This window comes from Salvelinus namaycush, chromosome 35 (assembly GCF_016432855.1).
Source record: "Salvelinus namaycush isolate Seneca chromosome 35, SaNama_1.0, whole genome shotgun sequence".
NCBI classification, from domain to species: Eukaryota; Metazoa; Chordata; class Actinopteri; order Salmoniformes; family Salmonidae; genus Salvelinus; species Salvelinus namaycush.
The window spans coordinates 16,820,409-16,837,952 of NC_052341.1; the positions used below are offsets into that span (position 1 = coordinate 16,820,409).

The 17,544-nt window shown below is 45.5% G+C and overlaps 1 protein-coding gene across 1 annotated transcript; it reads right to left on the reverse strand.

Moving 5' to 3' along the window:
- Positions 1 to 7: 7 nt before the first annotated feature.
- Positions 8 to 8,553, reverse strand: agt (angiotensinogen). Its single transcript, XM_038974563.1, has 5 exons — positions 8,422 to 8,553; positions 5,083 to 5,892; positions 4,670 to 4,943; positions 622 to 778; positions 8 to 367 (listed from the first exon to the last, which is right to left on the reverse strand). The coding sequence occupies exons 2-5, from the start codon at positions 5,852 to 5,854 to the stop codon at positions 191 to 193; spliced, it is 1,380 nt and encodes a 459-aa protein (XP_038830491.1). The 5' UTR covers positions 5,855 to 5,892; positions 8,422 to 8,553; the 3' UTR covers positions 8 to 190.
- Between the last annotated feature and the right edge of the window lie 8,991 nt (positions 8,554 to 17,544).

The following is a 17,544-nucleotide window of genomic DNA, read 5'->3' on the forward strand; positions in this document are numbered from 1 at the left end:
TTTTTTCACAAACATGATACATGATGTATACATAAATTCTTAACTCCTGGAATAAATTATCATACTAGTAAGGGAACATGCAATATTGCATTGATCTGTCAGTACAAACCCACAAGTTTGCTGATCCAGGAGGCTTTCATGTGCATTCTTCTGCAGTTGGTCACAGATTTGTTATGTTGATGTAGAAGCCCTAAAGAGTCGGGTTTCTTATTTTTCCCAGCATGAGAATGGCATTGGAGTTTCCCTCTACAATAGCGAAGAAGAAGGGCCTGTTGACAGTGAATTTGAGGGGAACCCCTTCATCTTGGGTCTTGTCTTGACTCTCAGCACCACCTTCAGACATCTCAAACATGACTTTGTTGAACACCTGGAAGAGATGCACTACTACAATGAGCTCCAAGTCACCATTAGATTCCAAAAAATTATTGCAAAAGACTATAGGAGTACTAGAGTACCAACAGTTTCTTCCCCCATTCTCTCTTTTGTCTATTTGCATTCACCACACATAGTAGGCTGCGATTTGTAAAGGTACTGTTTAGTTTAGTATCTGCTCCCTATCACAGGTTTATGTAAACATATTTTTGTTGTTCCTATACCACTAAGGGGAAATCTAGATCTTACCTTATCAACACTGAACGGCTTCTTACTGCTGAGTCTCCCAAACTCAGCATCTGAACCCAGCAGGCTTTTCTCAATCTCAGCTGCCATGTCAAAGAGCAATGACCTTAGGTCAGTCAAGGCTGTCATGGAGAACTTGGGCAGAGACAGTTCCAGGAACCTACAGGGAAAACAGACCAGTTTACACAGTGCTTATTTCTGTCCCTATTCCTGATAGCTGCTACAGTACATGTTCCATTAAAGCTGGAATCCTTATTTGCCTCATCCTTTTTTGGACTTATAAATTAATGATATCTTTATACCCATTGATTCTTGAAGAATATAACTTATAAATGCCTCATGAGCTTAGTTCAACTGTCATACCCCATCAGAATCCAAAATATAAGCTTGTTTTACTCCATTGTTTGCAAACAATGTAATTGTAAACAAACACTGTATGGCCTCAAAACTTGGTTAAAATTATAATGTTGATATAATGGATGGCCAGTCCTTGCATCCATAGGCTCTGTCTTTGAATTTGAGAGTGGTTACATTTTTCCAGGCCCATACTTCTGCTTTTTACCAAAACACAGGTGGGGTGACGGCTTTGTTATTGTTTCAATTAAGGATTCTACTTTTAAGATAGCTTACTATTGATTGATTGATTTGTCTTTCCACAAATCTTTGTGGCGCAAAGTGTGAAGTGGTGTCAGTTGTCTGTAACGGTTGTCCTCCTCCTCTTCGGACGAAGAGGAGGAGTAGGGATTGGACCAAAACGCAGCGTTGTTATACGACATGATATTTATTAAACAAGACGAAAACTAAACACACTTGAGAATTTACTAAATAATAAACGAAGTCAACAGACCTGAACAAACGAACTTACATATACACGAAGAACGCATGAACAGGTACAGACTAGACTACACAAATGAACGAACAAACGAAACAGTCCCGTGTGGTGCACAGACACAGACACGGAAGACAATCACCCACAAACAGTGTGAACAGCCTACCTTTATATGGTTCTCAATCAGAGGAAACGTCAAACACCTGTCCCTGATTGAGAACCATATAAGGCTAATTACCAATGACCTAAACATAGAAACACAAAACATAGAATGCCCACCCAAACTCACGCCCTGACCAACTAAACACATACAAAAATAACAGAAAACAGGTCAGGAACGTGACAGAACCCCCCCCTCAAGGTGCGAACTCCGGGCGCACCCCTAAAACTCAAGGGGAGGGTCTGGGTGGGCATCTGTCCGCGGTGGCGGCTCCGGCGCAGGACGAGGACACCACTCCACCATAGTCTTTGTCCCCCTCCTTAGCGTCCTCCGAGTGGCGATCCTCGCCCCCAACCCTGGTCTAGGAACCTTCACACCGGTCCCCCCTAGATAACTCAGGACATAGAGGTAGCTCCGGACAGAGTGGCAGCTCCGGACTGGCGGAAGGCAGCTCATGACTGGCGGAAGGCAGCTCATGACTGGCGGAAGGCAGCTCATGACTGGCGGAAGGCAGCTCATGACTGGCGGAAGGCTCTGGCAGCTCATGACTGGCGGAAGGCTCTGGCTGATCCTGTCTGGCGGAAGGCTCTGGCTGATCCTGTCTGGTGGAAGGCTCTGGCTGATCCTGTCTGGCGGAAGGCTCTGGCTGATCCTGTCTGGCGGAAGGCTCTGGCTGATCCTGTCTGGCGGAAGGCTCTGGCTGATCCTGTCTGGCGGAAGGCTCTGGCTGATCCTGTCTGGCGGAAGGCTCTGGCTGATCCTGTCTGGCGGAAGGCTCTGGCTGATCCTGTCTGGCGGAAGGCTCTGGCTGATCCTGTCTGGCGGAAGGCTCTGGCGGCTCCTGTCTGGCGGAAGGCTCTGGCGGCTCCTGTCTGGCGGAAGGCTCTGGCGGCTCCTGTCTGGCGGAAGGCTCTGGCGGCTCCTGTCTGGCGGAAGGCTCTGGCGGCTCCTGTCTGGCGGCTCCTGTCTGGCGGCTCCTGTCTGGCGGAAGGCTCTGGCTGATCCTGTCTGGCGGAAGGCTCTGGCGGCTCCTGTCTGGCGGAAGGCTCTGGCGGCTCCTGTCTGGCGGAAGGCTCTGGCGGCTCCTGTCTGGCGGAAGGCTCTGGCGGCTCCTGTCTGGCGGACGGCTCTGAAGGCTCATGGCAGACGGGCGGCTTTGAAGGCTCAGTACAGACGGGCAGTTCATGCGGCGCTGGGCAGACGGACAGGTCAGACGGCGTTGGGCAGACGGGCAGTTCAGGCGCCGTTGGGCAGACGGGCAGTTCAGGCGCCGCTGGGCAGACGGGCAGTTCAGGCGCCGCTGGGCAGACGGGCAGTTCAGGCGCCGCTGGGCAGACGGCAGACTCTGGCCGGCTGAGACGCACTGTAGGCCTGGTGCGTGGTGCCGGAACTGGAGGTACCGGGCTAAGGACACGCACCTTCAGGCTAGTGCGGGGAACAACAACAGGGCACACTGGACTCTCAAGGCGTACTATAGGCCTGGTGCGTGGTACCGGCACTGGTGGTACCGGGCTGAGGGCACGCACATCAGGGCGAGTACGGGGAGAAGGAACAGTGCGTACAGGGCTCTGGAGACGCACAGGAGGCTTGGTGCGTGGTGTAGGCACTGGTGGTACTGGGCTGGAGACACGCACCATAGGGCTAGTGCGTGGAGGAGGAACAGGGCTCTGGAGACGCACAGGAAACCTGGTGCGTGGTGTAGGCACTGGTGGTACTGGCCTGGAGCGGGGAGGTGGCGCCGGAAATACCGGACCGTGCAGGCGTACTGGCTCCCTTGAGCACTGAGCCTGCCCAACCTTACCTGGTTGTATGCTCCCCGTCGCCCGACCAGTGCGGGGAGGTGGAATAACCCGCACCGGGCTATGTAGGCGAACCGGGGACACCATGCGCAAGGCTGGTGCCATGTAAGCCGGCCCGAGGAGACGCACTGGTGGCCAGATGTGTAGAGCCGGCTTCATGGCACTTGGCTCAATGCTCAATCTGGCCCGGCCGATACGAGGAGCTGGTATGTACCGCACCGGGCTATGCACACGTACAGGAGACACCATGCGCTCTACTGCGTAACACGGTGTCTGCCCGTACTCTCGCTCTCCACGGTAAGTACAGGGAGTAGGCGCAGGTCTCCTACCTGACTTCGCCACTCTCCCTTTTAGCCCTGGGTCGATCGCCCACCTGTCGATCTCCTCCCACGTAGTGTAGCCCAGATCCTTCTCCTGCTTCCGAGCTAGCTCCTCAAAACGCCGCCTCTCTGCTTTCGCTGCCTCCAGCTCAGCTTTGGGGCGGCGATATTCTCCTGGTTGAGCCCAGGGTCCCTTTCCGTCCAATATTTCCTCCCAAGTCCACGAGTCCTGGTTTTTTGGCCACTGTTGCTGGTTCCTCTCACGCTGCTTGATCCTTGTTTGGTGGGTGATTCTGTAACGGTTGTCCTCCTCCTCTTCGTCCGAAGAGGAGGAGTAGGGATTGGACCAAAGCGCAGCGTTGTTATACGACATGATATTTATTAAACAAGACGAAAACTAAACACACTTGAGAATTTACTAAATAATAAACGAAGTCAACAGACCTGAACAAACGAACTTACATATACACGAAGAACGCATGAACAGGTACAGACTAGACTACACAAATGAACGAACAAACGAAACAGTCCCGTGTGGTGCACAGACACGGAAGACAATCACCCACAAACAAACAGTGTGAACAGCCTACCTTTATATGGTTCTCAATCAGAGGAAACGTCAAACACCTGTCCCTGATTGAGAACCATATAAGGCTAATTACCAATGACCTAAACATAGAAACACAAAACATAGAATGCCCACCCAAACTCACGCCCTGACCAACTAAACACATACAAAAATAACAGAAAACAGGTCAGGAACGTGACATTGTCAAAAAATAGATATTCTCCTCGGGACAGAAATATATTGAGCTCCAATATTTCAGTAATAGTTATCAATGTTTTATCAATGCACATAATACAGCACTTGTAGGTGTCATCATAGGTAACATAAATCTGTCAGAAACATTGCAAGATGTAGCTCAGATATTTTCTGACATACCCCTCCTTCAGATGCCTGTGCCAGCCAGAGATGATGTCTGACTGTAGTCGAGACTCCATGTCATGAAGGCTGCTCCCCTCGTGAGGCAGCACCACCAGCATGTAGGCCCGTTTGCTCAGAGATAGTTTCACCACGGTGCACTTCCTGTCCTTATCATTCAGGTACTTGTAGGTGCCTGTGTGGGTCATGAGAGGGACCATGACAGTTGTTGTCGCATCAACCTTGAACTCCTGCATGGTAGTTTTCTCTGTCTGGAACGCCTTCCTCCAGTTGCCTGAAAAAGGGAAAAATAGCTTGTTTGTTGTTTATGATGTGGATTTTGTAGAATTGTTTTTGTCTGCTGCTGCAATATTTTGACACTGCTATTGTACTGTATGTGTTTTTTGGCTTGTGTGAAAACTATGAGTGCTTACCTTTGAAATGGACAGAGCTGACAAACAGTAGATCTGTGGTTGAGCTAAGGTCCTTGAACAGGCTCATGATTTTCCTGTCTGATGTCTTCTGGATGAAGTTGTTGACCTGGGTCTCAGCTTCCTGGGGTTGGGAGAAATCCACTGCTCTGATGTACGAGGCATCAGAGAAGTCCTGGGTGCCTTGGACAAAGTCCTTCGAGAGGTCAGCGCCCTTGCGAGCAAAGGCCCACACACGAGTGTTGATCTCATCCTTGGGCCCATCCACCAGGGAATTGATGTCCTGCAGAGTGCGAAGAACATTGTGGCCGTCCACTAGGGAGACACAGTCGTCTCTGTCCGTGTCCCTGTTCAGGCCCAGCAGCTGCTGGTAAGGGATGGCTGTTTTTTTGGAGGCCCCCAGGTACAAGGTGACCAGAGAGCCAAAGGTGTTCATGGGCGAGAGCAAGGTGTTGGAGTCCTTTTGCTTGCTGCTCAGAGCCTTGTACATCCGGAGGCCCAGAGAGTTGAGCAGCTCTGCCAGTACAGCAGTGCGCTGAGTGACGTTCTGTTTCAGTCTGTCAGTGCTTGAGAAGTCTCGAGTGTCAGGCACCACACTGTCATTGTTAATGGGGGTCAAAGGGACAGTCTCCAGTGGTTTGGTCACTTCGGTTTTGATGGTCTCACAGCTGACGTTCTCAGAGGCAAAGAGGTTAAACGGGTGGACATATACACGGTTCGCTAGGCCTACTGAGAGGCAGGAGAGCAGAAGGAGAGGGCAAAATATATGACGCATGTTCCGCCTTTTTGGACAGAAATTTCCTTTGAATTTTTCTGTGAAGAGATAGAAAAGGGTCATAGGGTTAATTCTGTCAGTGCCTGTTACTATTTCAAGCCATGGCTTTGTTATCAATGTTTACCATCTCAAATCATGATTGGCTGCCTGGAACATTGAGCTGAGGTCACTTGTCTAGAACACCCCCCCCGCAGGTCAGAACACCAGATAGCATATGAACACGTCATAAGCCATTAAAAACATGTTTAGAAGGACAGGAAATTAGCTTTAAAATTGCACCATTTTCTCTCAGCCTCATGACAAAATGTTTAGAATAGCAGGAAATTAGCTCTAAACAGAAACATTTTCTATTAGCCTCATGGCAAAATGTTTAGAATAGCAGGAAATTAGCTCTAAACAGAAAAAAATTCTCTCAGCCTCATGGCAAATAGTTTAGAATAGCTGGAAATTAGCTCTAAACAGAAAAATGTTCTCTCAGCCTCATGGCAAAATGTTTAGAATAGCAGGAAATTAGCTCTAAACAGAAACATTTTCTCTTAGCCTCATGGCAAAATGCGGGCTTGCTTTGACCTTGCGGGGGTCTAAGCGTAGGGCAGCGAAACTGCACTACGCCACTGGCTGAGGTCTGTCTGTCAAGGATTGATTTATTTTTACTTTATCTGTCCTTTTCTTTTTGGATAGTGAATGGGATGCTGGCTCGCCTTCAGCTGCAGAGGTCAGTGGGTTAGAGGTTAGGCCATAGCAAGTACATAGGGAACTGACCATAAAGAAAAACAGCTTAGCCACTATCCAAACATACGTCCAACCCTAAATTCTGATTATATAGATCTGCTAAGTAATATCTAGGCATAGACAACTCTTACATCCCAGTAAGCAAAATTACATTGAAAATATATTTATTGTAGGTTCTGAATGAAAGGTGGAAATACATAAGAATATTTTCCGTGCGTTGAAAATATGTATTTTCCAGACATTGAAAGGAAATTTTCTGGACGTTGAAAATATGTATTTTCCGGCCGTTGAGTTCAGGTTCATTTTCGGTTCCGATCAAAGTTGAAAATACGTATTTTCCAGACGTTGAAATCAGGTTCATTTTCGGTTCTAAATGAAAGTTGAAAATAAATAATTTACAGACTGGATTCTATGGCCAAATTTTAACTACACATACATTCTCAATAAGTAAGCATTATATCACAATAATATTTGTTCTATCCATGTAACATTCAACTGAAGATTTGCTCCCATCTATCACATGCATTTACGTTACATTTTCTAAAGCTTTTAAAACTGGTGGCAATGATGTTCAACATAGTCCAACCTATAGAGTAAACCAACAGACCACTTCAACTACAATAACACTCTCAGTAACGGTTACAGAAATATATTTTTTATTTCTATGACTGTGATATGTTGTTGTTTATCTACCTGTTGTTTATCTAGAGCACAGTAGAGTACAGTACAGTACAGTACAGTTAAATTCAGTAGAGTACAGCACAGTTTAGTTCAGTAGAGTACATTAGAGTAAAATAGGGTACAATATAGTACATTATACTGCTCTATACTCTACTGTGCTGAACTATACTTTACTGTACTGTACTCTACTGTGCTCTACTGTATTGTACTGCACTCTACTGTACTGTAGTATGCTCTACTTTTATTTACTGTACTGTACTCTGCTGTGCTGTACTGTGCAGTTCTGTAATGTACTCTGCTGTGCTCTACTGTACTGTACTGTGCTGTCCAAACTTGTGAAACATAGACGTCTATGTTTGGTCCAAATATAGGCCGGTCCGGACCGGCCTTGATTTCAACATCCACCAACGTCTGGTCTGGACCGGCCTATATTTGGGCTAAACATAGATGTCTATAATCGGTCAAATTTGATCCGGTCCGGACGTGAACAAATCAGAACCAAACATAGACGTCTAAGTTTGGGCCAAATTAAGTCTGGTACGGACTGGACCAAACAAAAGACGTCGGCGTCAGTCCATGCTAAGTGGGATAGGCCTACTTATCCATAAATACCACTTTTTTCAAATGATCACACCACTCCATATTGTTACTTAAACATAGCCAATGAAATGTACTTTATTCTTTGTGTTGGATGACTACCAAATGATGAGAGTTCTGGAAGTACAGAACAAACACAAGAGCCTCCTCTTTCTGGGAATACATGGCCTGGATTAATGATTAGGTTTACAGTAAGCAAAGATATTGGGTCATTAAAAAAAAAAACTGCTGAAATTCTCTTTTTCGTACACTATGTTTGAATGCTTCCCTTCTCCGTCCCTTTTCTTTAACAAGGTACACAATACGTTTCCAACAAATACAGTATTGTATGGTAAAACCCAGAAGTGTTGCTAGAGTAAATATCCTTGTTTTAATTTAAAACTTGAAGACATTCCCTATCTTGATAAACAGGTCAATATTTTTTACATAGATTTTTAAGACAAATCCTATTCCCTCTCTCATGTCTCCTGAATCACAACTTTTTGACACACTATAAACTCAAATACTGTACTTCTGTACAAGTACATTGAAAGTAAATTGAGAAAGCTTTGCCTTACCTTGTGATGGCTTGCTATTGCTGTAGCCTAACTGAGGTCAGCAGTGGACTTGCTGTCTGTCTTAAAAAACGAATAGCTCTGAACCCCTGAGTTACTCATTAACCAGACCATTGCGTCACTGAGTATTCTGTGATGTTCCAGAGTGGCTTTTGTACTTGCTGATAAATAAATTGGTCAGAGCAGAAGACCACCCTGTTGTCCTTGTGCCCAATGTATTTACTCTGAACATGATGCAAGCAGTGGTTTGTGGGATTAACTGACTTTCACAAGAGGAAACCAGGAAATTGTGTCAGACAGGTTTTCCATCTCTTGGGTTGGAATCACAAAGTGTGTAAGAAAAATACAATGTGTTTGTGTATGTTTGTGGGAGGGTGAGTGTTATTGATAAATTCCACAAGTTTTTGGTGCATTGCAGCAAACCTTTATAGGAAAAGGTCAACATTATAGTTTGGCTGCACCCTCTGAACATCTGTTGTTCTTACATCACACAATATGATAACACTTTGTTGTCAGCGCCCTAAATAAGGTTTATATCACACATTTTATTTATAGATATAATAAATGATAATGTCAGTTTATGTCAACCACTACATGGTATGCATTACTTGTAAAGAATGTGTTACGTACAATGAGTATACCAAACATTAGTAACACTTTTGCCCTCAGAACAGCCTCAACTCATCAGGGCATGGACTCTACAAGGTGTCGAAAGCGTTCCACAGGGATGCTGGCCCATGTTGACTCCAATGCTTCCCACAGTTATGTCAAGTTGGCTGGATGTCCTTTCGGTGGTGGACCATTTTTGATACACACGGGAAACTGTTCAGCGTGAAAAACCCAGCACCCCGTTCAAAGGCACTTAAATGTTTTATCTTGCCCAATGGTGGATTATGCTAATCGTTTATGGTGGATTATGTTTTTGTCTTTATCATTCATCTAGATATTATTACTCTGAACATGCATTTACATAAATATTCACACCCCTGAGTCAATACTTTGTAGAATCACTTTTAGGGATTACAGCTTCATGGGTAAGTCTCTAAGAGCTTTCTACACCTGGATTGTGCAACATTTGCCCATTATTCTTTTCAAAATTCTTCAAGCTCTACCAAATTGGTTCTGATCATTGCTAGACAACCATTTTCAGGTTTTGCCATAGATTGTCAAGTAGATTAAGGTCAATAACCTAAAACACAAGGCCACTCAGGAACATTCACTGTCTTCTTGGTAAGCAACTCCAGTGTAGATTTGGCCTTGTGTTTTAGGTTATTGTCCTGCTGAAAGGTGAATTCATCTCCCAGTGTCTGGTGGAAGGCAGATTGAACCATGTTTCCCAAGATTTTTTCCCAGGATTTTGCCTGTTCTAAGCTCTATTCTGTTTCTTTTATCCCCCCCAAAAATTGCTGATGACAAGCATACCCTTAACGTGATACAGACACCACCATGCTTGAAGATATGAAGAGTGGAACTTAATGATGTTTTGTGTTGGACTTGCCCCAAACAAAACGTTTTGTATTCAGTACATAAAGTTAATTTCTTTACCACATTTTTTGTACTTTTACTTTATTGCCTTGTTGCAAACAGGATGCGTGTTTTGGAATATTTTTATTCTGTACAGGCTTCCTTCTTTTCACTCTGTCAATAAGGTTAGTATTGTGGAGAAACTACAATGTTGTTGATCCATCCTCAGTTTTCTCCTATCACAGCCATTAAACTCTGTAACTGTTTTAAAGTCACCATTGGCCTCATAGTGAAATCCCTGAGCGGTTTCCTTCCTCTTCGGCAACTGAGTTAGGAAGGACGCCTGTATCTTTGTACTGACTGGGTGTATTGATCAAATAAAATAACATTTTATTGGTCACATACACATGTTTAGCAGATGTTAATGCGAGTGTAGCGAAATTGTTGTGCTTCTAGTTCCGACAGTGCAGTAATATCTAACTGATAAGTAATCTAACAATTCCACAACAACTACCTAGTACACACAAATCTAAAGGGATGGAATAAGAATATGTACATATAAATATATGGATGAGCGATGACCGAGCAGCATAGGCAAGATGCAATAGATGGTATAAGATACAGTATATACATATGAGATGAGTAATGTAAGATATGTAAACATTATGAAAGTGGCATTATTTAAAGTGACTAGTTATCCATTTATTAAAGTGGCCATTGATTTGAGTCTGTATGTAGTCAGTCTGATGGCCTTGAGATAGAAGCTATTTTTCAGTCTCTCAGTCCCAGCTTTGATGCACCTGTACTGACCTCGCCTTCTGGATGGTAGCGGGGTGAACAGGCAGTGGCTTTGGTGGTTGTTGTCCGTGATGATCTGTTTGGCCTTCCTGTGACATCGGGTGCTGTAGGTGTCCTGGAGGGCAGGTAGTTTGACCCCGGTGATGCGTTGTGCTGACCGCACCACCCTCTGGAGAGCCTTGCAGTTGTATTTATATTTATTGCTTTTAAATCTTTTTAATGAATTTTATCTTATTAACACTTTGTTCTAGCTAGCTATTTGTGTAGGTAGCTATAAAGTAAACACAATGATAGCCCACCCATTTGGGAGCCAGGCTGACCCACTGAGGAGCCAGGCCCAGCCCATCATAAAGTGGTTTTCTACACAAAAGCACTTTATTACAGACAGAAATACTCCTCAGCACCCCCCCCCCCCCCCTCCCCCCCCCCCCCCCTACGTGGTCTGCAGTTGTGAGGCAGGAAAGGACGTACTGCCAAATTCTCTAAAATGACGTTGGAGGCGGCTTGTGGTAGAGAAATTAACATTCAATTCTCTGGACATTCCTGCAATCAGCATGGCAATTGCATGCTCCCTCAAAACTTGAGACATCTGTGGCATTGTGTTGATTGACAAAACTGCACATTTTAGAGTGGCCTTTTATTTTCCCCAGCACAAGGTTTAATCAGCTTCTTGATATGCCACACCTGTCAGGTGAATGGATTATGTTGACAAAGGACGAAATGCTCACTAACAGCGATGTTAAAAACAATCTGCACAAAATTTGAGATAAATAACATTTGTATCCGTATGGAATATTTATTTTATTTCAGCTCATGAAAAAAGGGACTAGCACTTTACATGTTGTCTTTATATTTTTGTTCAGTGTAGTTTTGCTTGCTGAAATTGAAGTAATTATTTATTTTAGTCAAATGAAAAAGATAGAGTTTAATGAACAACACTGAAATGGGTTACAAGGTTGTACCACAGATGAAAGGGGAGTTAGTTAAAAGTATCTTTGGAAGAAATTGAATGGCAGGTCTTGACCTGCAGAGAATTTATATTTATTCCTACAACAGTTTTTGAATATATTAGGCTACACATCTCCCTTATCAAATGAGGATATACAGTCATTTTTGATTGTGGGTTTATTATTATATTTCAAAAGAACATTTTAAAAGGCCTCTGATGCTCCCCATTATAATTTCAGTCACAAACTTAACTGTTCAACACACCTCCATTTGTATTTTTTTTCTAATATAGGCCTAGATGTAAAAAGTCCAACAATTTACCATTTGTTGTTTGCTGATTAACACTCTATCATGAATGAATTATAATTTACCTCATGTTTTTCAATGAATTGATGTAGTTGATGTCATGAACTGACAATGACAAAGACAGCATCATGAGATCATGTTGCCATGAGAGAAGTTGCTGAGGCCCCTTCCCTAGAAAGACCCTTACACTGAACTAAGTGGCCCAATGCTGCAGTGGTTTCCTGTTGTCATTTCTGCAGTGCACAGACCTTTAGTGACATAATACATCTAGTCTTTATGGAGCTGTGTTCCTCTGAGGCTCTGGTGAGAATGGGCTGTTAATCGTCAGAGTAACAGCCGTGTTACTTATTCCAGCACAGAGTATTATGTTTGTTTTCTATTATTTCTCTTTTTTTCTCTGCATTGTTGGGAAGGGCCCGTAAGCAAGCATTTCACTGTTAGTCGACTACACCTGTTGTTTACGAAGCATGTGACAATTTGATTTAATTTGAGATGGTTAGGGAAGACAGACTTTATTTGTGAGATATTCCATAACGTTCAGAAGAGCAGTATGAACACCATATCTGTTTTATTTCTTGATTTAACCCACACAGGTGTGACAATGTTTATATATTTCACAAGACCATTGATGTGGTCATAATGTTCTCACACAGTACGTGCGTACAATGTCAAGGCTTTTGCCAATATGGTAATAGGATCTACATCATTTTGTTTCAAGTTATTTTTATCAACAGGAGAAGGCAATATCACCCCCAATAGCAACCCCTACAAAAATGGCCATTAATTATAATCCACATAATAATTTATATTTCCTGTTTCTGCAGGATTATTTTCCTGCTGTAGCAGACTGGCTAACATTTTGATCCTATACCTGTAGAGTAACAGCAGGAAATGCTGGATGTTGTCTGGGAGATGTGGTAGTTTCTGAAAAAGCCACAAGAGGGGGAAAAGCTCCTTCTGTTTGAGTTAACTGCCTGTGTCTGTTGTATCTGAAATGTATCTCAAACAGTGGAGGCTGCTGAGGGGAGGATGGCTCATAATAATGGCCAGAATGGAGTGGATGGAATGGTATCAAACACGTCATGTGTTTGATACCATTCCATTCCAGACATTATTATGAGTCTTCCTCCCCTTAGCAGCCTCCACTGATCTCAAGCCAACATGTCGGCAGGCAGCCTAGCGGTTAAGAGCATTGGGCCAGTAACTGAAAGGTCACTGGTTAGAATCCCAGAGTTGACTAGGTGAAAATCTGCTGATGTACCCTTGAGTAAGGCACTTAACCCTAATTGCTCATGTTAGTCGCTCTGGATAAGAGTGTCTACTAAATGACAAAAATATATTTGTATAATTTATTCAATAAGAATGATTCATCTAACACTGTTGTGGTCTTCTTATACACATAATAGTACAAGGCCACACATCACCACAATACATGTCTACTTAGAAATAATAGACTGTTCCTCCTTACACTCAATTAGTCATGTAATTAGTCATGTAATTACACGGTCAGGAAGGCAGGAGGTGTAGCACGCTGTGCACATTGTGCCCTTTTTGTACAATACTCCCAAAATAGACATTTAGTTTAAATTTTACACCCCAAATGACTACGCATCAGACTTTCTGTGCCCTTTGCTACTGCCTATGTTTTACACAATACAGCTTTTTATGTTGTGGTAGTACTTGTGTTTTCAACATATCCAGCATTGCATTCAATCATAGCTAGGTCATTAACAATGTACATTATGTCATGTAAAAGATGCTCAGACTACATTCTGTGAGAATTTGTACTGTAGCAGGCACCTTGGTTTCTCAACAGGACTAACTGGTGTGGTAATATAGTATCAATGAACATCAAAACATGCTATGTTTGTGTGTTAATTACTACATGGTTACAGCTGGATTAGTTAGGGGGAAATTATTTTCTAGGAAAGTACAACCCTTTACTAGGACCTGTAATAACTGCAGGCGGTGCTGGATTGAAACCGCAGAGTGGAGCGAAGGGAAGTGAGCTTCGTTCTCTTAAAGCAATCAGTCCCTAACCTGGGATGACTTGGAAAGTGCCAGAAAGGAACTGAAAGTGAAAGAGGGTAATCTAAGCAGTTAGTCCCAAAAAATGGATTTAGAACATTATAAGCTATATACAGTATCTCTATGCAGGCAGCTGTGTGGGTACACAGATGGCTGCCTCTAACTAAGATAATTTCAGAGTGATTCGGGTGATGTGCTCAATTAATTGTCTCTAGCTGACTGGGACTATTTCAACACAGCTGAACACCATCCCAAAGTTCTCCTCCCCTGAAATGATCTTCCCTCAGCTGTTGATCATATCCGCTCATGGATTGGAGAACCTGGTTGATCCTGGTCTAATTTAATTTAATTTTTTAAAATAAATTTTACCCCCTTTTCTCCCCAATTTTCGTGGTATCCAATCGCTAGTAATTACTATCTTGTCTCATCGCTACAACTCCCGTACGGGCTCGGGAGAGACGAAGGTCGAACGCCATGCGTCCTCCGAAGCACAACCCAACCAAGCCGCACTGCTTCTTAACACAGCGCGCCTCCAACCCGGAAGCCAGCCGCACCAATGTGTCGGAGGAAACACCGCGCACCTGGCCCCCTCGGTTAGCGCGCACTGCGCCCGGCCCGCCACAGGAGTTGCTGGAGTGCGATGAGACAAGGATATCCCTACCGGCCAAACCCTCCCTAACCCGGACGACGCTAGGCCAATTGTGCGTCGCCCCACGGACCTCCCGGTCGCGGCCGGCTGCGACAGAGCCTGGGCGCGAACCCAGAGACTCTGGGTGGCGCAGTGGTCTAGGGCACTGCATCGCAGCGCTAGCTGCGCCACCCGGGAGGCCCTGGTCTAATTTGAGAGCAGATATTTATGTCCAGATCAAGTTTTTCCACTACATTCCTGTTTTATTGTCATTGTTTTCGAGTCATATCCTCATCTTGAGTTGTGACCGACACGCATAGAGTGAAGCTTCTGGGATAAAGTAGGACAAGTATTTTCACCCAACTCATTGAAGTTACAACTTCAATATCTCTTTGTGAAGTGGTTTACAGTTGTGCCAGAGAGTCACTGTTAGACAACTTATCGGAGTTCAATCTGTTTTCAAGGGCCTGCCATTGTGAAGTGTTCAGTCTGCTGGCATAACGTTACAGTAAATTAGTCTTCTTGAGCCTGTCCCTCAGGCAGCGACATGAACAGACATCTATTCCTGGCTTTACCCCCACTAGCCTGTGGGGGAGGCAGGGAAAATGTCTCGAACATCTTCCTTGCTCAAGTTTCCAAGTGTAAAGAGCTCTCTTGAATGCAAAATTGTGGCCCTGTGAGACGGCGATGCCATGTCACAGGGCCACAAAGTGTGCGTGGGTGTCATCATTAAACACACAAAGGGTAGATTTGTAAGCTGGGTCTTATTAACATGTTTTAGGATAAGACACAGATGCAGACACAGAAGGCAGACCGTTCGAATCTCAGTTGTTTATTACAAAACAGGGGGCAGGCAAATGGCAGGTCCAGGGCAGGCAGAGGTCGGTAATCCAAGACAATGTCAATAAGGGACAGAATGGCAGGCAGGCTCAGGGTCAGGGCAAGCAGAATGGTCAGAACCAGGAGGACTAGAAAACAGAAACTAGAGATACTGGAAAATGGGAGAACACGCTGGTAAGACTTGACAAGACGAACTGGCAACAGACCAACAGAAAACCGCAGGTATAAGTACACAGGGGATAATGGGGGAAACAGGAGACAAAGGGCTGTGAGACAGAGGTTTGATCCTAGACACATGAAAAGTGGGATGTATACGGAGGGTGCAGGGGCAACAGAAGACGAACAGCAGAGGGGCTAAGAATATTAGAGATGGGGAAAGGGCCGATAAAACTGGGGGAAAGTTCACAGGACTCAACCCGGAGGGGCAGATCCCGAGTGGACAGCCATACTCTCTGCCCGAGACGATAGCGGGGAGCGGGGGTCCGGTGGCGGACCGGGCTCTCTGACAGGTAAGACGACAGCGGCGGATGAACATCTGGGCCAAGGATATGCTGACCTCTTCCTCTTGCTCAGGGAAGAGCGGGGGCTGATATCCCATGGAACACTCGAAAAGTGAGAGACCAGTGGCCGAGCAGGGAAGAGTGTTGTGGGCGTATTCCACCCACACAAGTTGCTGGCTCCAGGTGGTGGGGTTGGCGGAGACGAGGCAACGAAGAGCCGTCTCCAGGTCCTGATTGGCTTGCTCCAACTGGCCGTTGGACTGGGGGTGAAAACCGGTGGACAGGCTCGCCATCGACCCAATAACGGTGTAGAACGCCTTCCAGAACCGGGACGAGAACTAAGGACCACGATCGGAGACCATGTCCACCAGAAGTCCATAGAAGACGTGCTGCACCATGAGCTGGGCTGTCTCCTTGGCTGGAGGGTAACTTGGGAAGGGGAATGAAATGGGCGGCTTTGAAAAACCTATCCACCACCATAAAGATAGTGGTGTTGCCATCTGATGGAGGGAGACCAGTGACAAAGTCCAGGGATATATGAGACCAGGCTCATTCTGAGCACACTTCCTAATGGAAGCCAGGATGGCAAGCAAGTCTAGAGGAATGAGCCCATTCCAGGACAGGGCAACGGGCAGAGTCCGGAACAAACATCCGGTTAGCCCCCCCCCCCCCCCCCCCCCCCCCTCCCTGGGAACGCTGCGCCTCACGGACCTGGTTCTCAATACCCCAGATGAATGCAGCTGCTAGAAAAGAGGTGGGGAGGATGGTGTAGCAGTGGGGCTATAGATGCATGAGAGCGCATGCCACTCCGACGTCCCATGCGTCGAGAATCCACCACGAACTGACGGGATGGATCTAGATGGATTAAGATGGGAGCTGTAGTGAACCGATGCTTGAGGTCTGAGAACACCCGGTCAGTGGAGACCACGTGAACTAGACCTTGGGAGAGGTGAGTGCTGAAAGGGGGGAAGCCAGGATGCTGTAACCCCAGATGAAACAGCGGTAGAAATTAGCAAACCTCAGGAAGGGAGGAGGACATGTTCTTGAGCTGAGCGGGTAAAGACATAGATGTCATCGAGGTAGACGAACACAAACCGGTTCAACATGTCACAGGGAACATCGTTTATCAGGACCTGGAACACTGCAGGAGCGTTCGTCAGTTCGAATGGCATCACAAGGTATTCGTAGTGCCCGCTAGCCGTGTTAAAGGTTGTCTTCCACTTGTCTCCTTCCCGTTTCCGCACCAGATGGTAGGCGTTCCTAAGGTCCAACTTAGAGAAGATAGTAGCCCCCTGGAGAGGCTCGAAAGCCGAGGCAATGAGTGGTAATGGGTAACAGTTCACTAACTATGATGTCATTAAGACCCCGGTAGTCGATACATGGGCGCAAGGTTCTGTCCTTCTTCTCCACAAAGAAGGACCCTGCGCCGGAAGGGGAGGCAGAAGGACGGATACACCTGCAGCCAGGGAGTCCTCAATTTACCTTTCCGTCGCCTTGGTCTCTGGATCCAACAGGGAATAAAGCTACCCCCGAGCTGGTGTAGTGCCCGGGAGAAGGTCAATAACGCAGTCATAGGGCTGATGCGGAGGGAGCGATGTGGAACGGGCCTTGTTG